The sequence below is a fragment of the Pelodiscus sinensis genome, chromosome 32 (genome assembly GCF_052426305.1).
Source record: "Pelodiscus sinensis isolate ZL-2025 chromosome 32, ASM5242630v1, whole genome shotgun sequence".
Taxonomy (NCBI): Eukaryota; Metazoa; Chordata; order Testudines; family Trionychidae; genus Pelodiscus; species Pelodiscus sinensis.
In genome coordinates this window covers 11,543,909-11,550,472 of record NC_143083.1, presented here as the reverse complement: position 1 = coordinate 11,550,472, position 6,564 = coordinate 11,543,909, and the positions used below count along the sequence as shown (strand labels likewise).

The following is a 6,564-nucleotide window of genomic DNA, read 5'->3' as shown; positions in this document are numbered from 1 at the left end:
CAGGCCTGGCCGGGGGCACTATGCCCGGGGGCTGCAAGCCCGGAGGGGGGCCCCTTGAAGAGAAATGCCTCCCGGCCCAGGAGTGTTTCACAGTTTGTCGGTTGTGACATCCGGAGAGGAAGTGCCACTTCCTTCTTGCGCCCGGGATGCTGAGGCGCCTTCCTGGGGCTGAGTGGGGCAGGGCACGGCCCTGTGGGCACCCTGCCCCCGCCCCTTCCTGGCCACCGGACGGCGGCAGCACCCGGCGCGTCCCCCCGCACCGGCCTCGGGCGCGGCCAACGCCCCGCGGTGCTGAGAGACCCGTCCCCGCTCTCCTCCCTCGCCGTTCTCCCGGCCTGTGATGCTACTGGGGATTCCCCCGGAGCTGGGAGCCCCCTGAGCTGCCCTCAGCTCTGCCCCGACGGGGACTCTTTCCGGTCACCCAGCCCACCCCGATGGGGCTGCTCCAGCCGCCATAGCCTCCGATGTCCCAGGGTGGCACGGCTTTGCCCTGCCCGGGGACCACAAAACATCCCCCGGACTCCACAGGCACCCCCCACCTGCCAGCGCCCAGCCTGGGCGGTACCGGATGGAAACAGGAATGGGCAGTGACCAGGGCAGAAAAGGGGCCAGCCCGGGGCAGCCGGGCAAGGGTCGGGCTCCCCTCCCGCTTCCCAAGCCCTGCCCCAGTTCTGGGGTGACGCCCCGGAGCTCCCCTCCCCCACGCCGTGACACAGCCTCTGGCCAGCAAGAGAGGAACTTGCCTGTTCCTCTTCTGTCCGGCCGAGCCGCAGAGCAGCCGAGCAGCCGCAGCCGAGGGCTGGAGCCAGGCGAACGCTCAGGTAGGAGGCAGGGGACACCATGGGGCGAGGCCTGTGGGCAGGGGCCATTTGCCCTTTGCCCCTGCCCAGCCTGGGGAGGCACGAACAGCTGCAGGGGAGCCGGGGCCTGTAGCCACGAGCCATCAGCCTGTCGGCAGAGCCCCGCCCGGCAGTCCCCTACCACCTTGCGGCTTGGAGCAGACAAGGGGGGGTTGTGGGGCAGCCCTGTGAGCGGCTGCTGAAGGGCCGAGGCAGCAGCTGGGCTGGGACCTTCCCTGCAAATGGCTTGATTGCCAGGAAGGTCCGGGACGCCCCTGCTCCCTGGGGTTCGTCTGCCCTGACCCCGTCTCCCCAGGGCCGGGCACCCCTGCCAACAGGGCAGCAGGAACCCTGCGGGCAGGGGAGCCTCCGCCAAGCGCCTCCGCTACGTCCGGCCGAAGGGTCTAGTGACTTGGTGCAGCCCCGGCCCCCAGCCCTGCAACGCATCTGCCCTGCTTCCCGGAAAGAGCTTCCACTGGGAAAGAGGGAGCCTGGGGCCACAGCTGGAGCACAGACACCCCCCCCAGCTCTGTCCTGGCTCCCTGTGCTCAGGCCGGGCACAGACACCCCCCTCCCCAGCCCTGTCCTGGCTCCCTGGGCTCAGGCCGGGCACAGACACCCCCCCCCCCAGCTCTGTCCTGGCTCCCTGGGCTCAGGCCGGGCACAGACACCCCCCCCCCCCCCGCTCTGTCCTGGCTCCCTGTGCTCAGGCCGGGCACAGACACCCCCCCCCCCCCCCAGCCCTGTCCTGGCTCCCTGGGCTCAGGCCGGGCACAGACCCCCCCCCCCCAGCTCTGTCCTGGCTCCCTGGGCTCAGGCCGGGCACAGACACCCCCCCCCCCCCCGCTCTGTCCTGGCTCCCTGGGCTCAGGCTGGGCACAGACACCCCCCCCAGCTCTGTCCTGGCTCCCTGTGCTCAGGCCGGGCACAGACACCCCCCCCCCAGCCCTGTCCTGGCTCCCTGTGCTCAGGCCGGGCACAGACACCCCCCCCCAGCCCTGTCCTGGCTCCCTGGGCTCAGGCTGGGCACTGACACCCCCCCCCCCAGCTCTGTCCTGGCTCCCTGTGCTCAGGCTGGGCACAGACACCCCCCCCCCCCAGCTCTGTCCTGGCTCCCTGTGCTCAGGCTGGGCACAGACACCCCCCCCCCCCAGCTCTGTCCTGGCTCCCTGTGCTCAGGCTGGGCACAGACACCCCCCCCCCAGCCCTGTCCTGGCTCCCTGTGCTCAGGCCGGGCACAGACACCCCCCCCCCCCCCAGCTCTGTCCTGGCTCCCTGTGCTCAGGCCGGGCACAGACACCCCCCCCCCCAGCTCTGTCCTGGCTCCCTGTGCTCAGGCCGGGCACAGACACCCCCCCCAGCTCTGTCCTGGCTCCCTGTGCTCAGGCCGGGCACAGACACCCCCCCCCCCCCAGCTCTGTCCTGGCTCCCTGTGCTCAGGCCGGGCACAGACACCCCCCCCCAGCCCTGTCCTGGCTCCCTGGGCTCAGGCCGGGCACAGACACCCCCCCCCCCAGCTCTGTCCTGGCTCCCTGGGCTCAGGCCGGGCACAGACACCCCCCCCCCCAGCCCTGTCCTGGCTCCCTGGGCTCAGGCCGGGCACAGACACCCCCCCCCCCCAGCCCTGTCCTGGCTCCCTGTGCTCAGGCCGGGCACAGACACCCCCCCCAGCTCTGTCCTGGCTCCCTGGGCTCAGGCCGGGCACTGACACCCCCCCCCAGCCCTGTCCTGGCTCCCTGGGCTCAGGCCGGGCACAGACACCCCCCCCCCAGCCCTGTCCTGGCTCCCTGGGCTCAGGCCGGGCACTGACACCCCCCCCCAGCCCTGTCCTGGCTCCCTGGGCTCAGGCCGGGCACAGACACCCCCCCCCCCTGTCCTGGCTCCCTGGGCTCAGGCCGGGCACAGACACCCCCCCCCCCAGCTCTGTCCTGGCTCCCTGGGCTCAGGCCGGGCACAGAGCACTTCTGCCACCTCTAGCTCCATTTGCCCCAGAGCATCTGTCTCTGCTCCCCGCCCACCCCTCCCCCCACAAAGCCACCGGCTCATGACTCCGCAGAGCTTGCACTCCCTGCTTGCACTTTTCCCCCAGCTCAGCACATCGGTGCGACCTCAGCCTGTGCCTGGGGGAGGGGAGCCAGGGCTCCTGGGGGGAGAGGGGGCAGAGCAGTGCCCGTCTCCCCAGCCCCTCCCGTGCCCTTCAGCTGCCTCCTTTGCAGAGCGGGCCCATCGCCGCCTCGGCCCGGTGCAGCTCCCAGCCGAATGCACCAGGAGCGGCTGCGGCGTCCTCTCGCGGGCCGGGGAGCCCGTGGGGAGCAGAGGGGCCTGGAGCCGATCAGGCCGAGGGGTGTTCTCTGTGCGGCTGCAACCTCCCCTCCCCCGCTTACAGCCCGTCCGGGTCTTGCTTTCCGGCTAGGAAGATGCTGGCGCTCCTGGCAGCCCTGCTTGCCCTGCACGGCGTGGCGGGCAGCATGGTCCAGAACTGCACGTGTGAGCCCGAGAACTGCACGGCGCCTCCCTGCCTCTGCCTCTCGCCGCGGGACCAGAGGCTCATCAACGTCACCGAGTTCCACGCCCAGGAGTGCAGCGGTCTGGGCACGCTGGGCTTCGTGGCCATCGCCGCCTCCGTGGTGGCCGTGCTGCTGCTGGCGGGGGGCCTGGGCGGGGTCTTCGTCCTGCTCAGGAGGAAGAGGAAGGCCTCCGAGGACCACGGCAAGCGGGAGTCCACGGCCTCCATCGGCCACGGCCAGCCACGCTACATCAGCCGCAGCGCAGAGCCAGGCCCCGGCCAGGGCTCCTGCCAGGTTGGCGATTACGAGAACATCTTCATTGGCCCCTCCCAGCCCGCAGGACAGTACGAGTGTCTGGAGAGAAGAGCACCGCAGTACAGGTGAGCCCACGGCGGGGACCCCTGGCCACCAAGCCCCCTGCCCCCGGGAGGCAGCGGCCCTGGGGTGGGGGCAACGACAGAGAAAGGCAGACAGCTGGAAGATGAATAGATAAGGTGTGTGGAGATAGATAGATAGATGGGGGAACGGTGTGGGGCAGGATAGATAGATAGATAGATAGATAGATGGATGGATGGATGGATGGGGGGACGGTGTGGGGCAGGATAGATAGATAGATAGATAGATAGATAGATAGATAGAGGGACGGTGTGGGGCAGGATAGATAGATAGATAGATAGATAGATAGATAGATAGATAGATAGATGGGGGGACGGTGTGGGGCAGGATAGATAGATAGATAGATAGATAGGGGGACGGTGTGGGGCAGGATAGATAGATAGATAGATAGATAGATGGATGGGGGGACGGTGTGGGGCAGGATAGATAGATAGATAGATAGATAGATAGGGGGACGGTGTGGGGCAGGATAGATAGATAGATAGATAGATAGATAGATAGATAGATAGATAGATAGATAGATAGATAGATAGATAGATAGGGGGACGGTGTGGGGCAGGATAGATAGGCAGACAGATCTAGCTAGCGGGAGAGCGTGTGGAGGGATATAGATGGACAAGCAGATAGACGAGGTGGCTACGTCTAGACTGTATCCCTTTTTCGTAAACGGGATGTAAATTAGATGTAAATTAGACGTATCACAATTGCTAACGAAGCGGGGATTTAAATCTCCCCCGCTTCATTCGCATAAAAGTGGCTGCTGCTTTTTTTTCGGCACGGAGCTTTGCCGGAAAAAGCGCCAGTCTAGACACTGATTTTGCGGAAAATCAAGCCTTCTCCGAAAGATCCCTTAGCCCTTCTTTCAAGAGGGTCTGATCACTGGCAGAGGTGGGGGATTGCCCCCCCCAGCGGTGCCCATACACTACGGGGGAAGAGGGGACATCTCTGAAAGACCCTGCTACAGCACTCTGCCTCCCCTCCCCCCATGCCACCAAACTCTCCCCACCCTCCCCCTCCCCCCATGCCACAGCACTCCACTCCCCCTCCCCCTCCCCCCCCCCCTTTCCCCCCCTCCCCCCCATGCCACCACACTCCCCCCACCCTCCCTCTCCCCTCCATGCCACAGCACTCCACTCCCCCTCCCCTCCTCCCACTCCCCCCCCTTCCCCTCCCCCTCCTCCCCCCCATGCCACCACACTCCCCCCACCCTCCCTCTCCCCTCCATGCCACGGCACTCCACCCCCTACCCCCATCCAGTCCCTGCCATGACACTCCACTCCCCCCCCAGCCACGGCCACCACGCTTCCCCCTTCCGGTCAGTCATGGGTCACCCGCCACCCAGCTCGTGCTGCTGCAACAGCTGTCTAGATTTGCCACAGAGCCGGTTTCCTGCCTGTGACCAGATGGAAGGTGCCGGGTGACAGCCCCGTGCTGGGAGCCGTGGCCCCGGGCTGCTGCCAGTCCTGGCACCCTCAGGCAGCCCTGCCATGGCGTGGAAGGCCAGCGGGCCTGCCCCCTTCTCTCCCCTTGGTCCGACCCGCCCGCCCACGCAGAGTTCCGATGCCGTGGCCAGAGCCTCGTGCAGGGACCTGGGCCTGCCAGCTCCCCAGCTGCTCCCCAGGCAGTGCGGGTAACACGGGGCCCTCTCTGCCGTAGGGTCCCGGACGAGGACTGTTACATGGAGAGCGACGCCTGCCACGGGGACCTGCCCATCTACTGCAACACCCAGCAGCTGTACGACGGCAGCTACCCCGCGCCCCACGACCCCGAGGACGTGTACATCGTCCCGGACACATGAGCCCTGCGCCCGCCTGCCGGGGGGCATCCCGGCCTCTGCTGCCGCCTCCGGGGACTGGGCTTGGGCAGCGGGGGCGGGAGAGGGCTGGGCATCCAGGGCCCTGTTTAGCAGCTGTGAATATTTGTCACCCCCTGGGAAGGGGGCTGCTCGGTTCCCAATTGAAGCAGCCGTGTCCCTGTGGGCCCCCCTGCAGCCATAACCCCAGTCGGCCTGGCTAGAATGTAGACTGCTCCGGTTTTCCCGGGGGCAGGGGAGGGGACCTGGAGTTCCCCCTCCCCCATGCACAGGGAGTGCTCCCGACTGAGTGGGGAAGGGGGATCCTGACTGCAAATTCCTCCAGAAACAGCCCCCGTTTCTCCTGCCAAGGTGCCTGGTTCTGCCTCTGCCCCCACCGGGATCCAAATACCAGCCAGCTGGCTCCCGTGGGGCTGCCTCTACAGCCAGGGGACAGGGGCATGGTGTGGCCACCCGCCGGAGCATCCAGCCCGGAGGGACATAGGGCCGGCAAAGGGGGCGCAGGCGGGAGCCGATTCCACGTGGCCTCGCTGGAAAGGAGGGACCCGGAGCGCTGGGGGGAGGTGCCCCCGGAGCAGGGCTCACGGCGCCAGGCCATGGTGTAGTGGGGATTCCCGCCTGGCCCAGCCCCGCACCCGTGCTGTACAGTATGCACCAAGCTTCAGTAAACAGGCTGTAGTCACATGCTCCTGCTTGCGTTCGCTGCGTCAGTCACCTCCCTCCCCCGGGGCAGATCCTGCACTGTGCTGCCACCCCAAGGCGCCCTGCCCCCTACCAGGGGGCAGAATGAGCAGCGCGTGGAATTCGGTCGTCCCCGGCGTGACCCCCGGCTCCATGCAGGGGCGGTGACTGGCTGGCCCAGGAGCTCTGTACAAAAAGGTTGAACTTCTGGGGCTGCCGTCAGGGCAGGTGGAGAGACTTGCTCAGGGCTAGAGGGGCTGAGTCCCGGTGCCAGTGGGGGGCTGGGGCACTGGGAATGGCTCCCGTGTGCCAGGTTGGATCGCCCCTT

At 67.5% G+C, this 6,564-nt stretch overlaps 1 protein-coding gene across 1 annotated transcript; it reads left to right on the top strand.

The window, feature by feature from the left end:
- Positions 1-256: 256 nt before the first annotated feature.
- LOC142819019 (leucine-rich repeat-containing protein 25-like) lies at positions 257-6,237 on the top strand. The gene is made up of 3 exons (XM_075902910.2): positions 257-821; positions 3,253-3,726; positions 5,399-6,237. Exons 2-3 carry the CDS (start codon positions 3,257-3,259, stop codon positions 5,538-5,540), a joined length of 612 nt encoding a protein of 203 aa, XP_075759025.2. The 5' UTR covers positions 257-821; positions 3,253-3,256; the 3' UTR covers positions 5,541-6,237.
- The last annotated feature ends 327 nt before the right edge of the window (positions 6,238-6,564 follow it).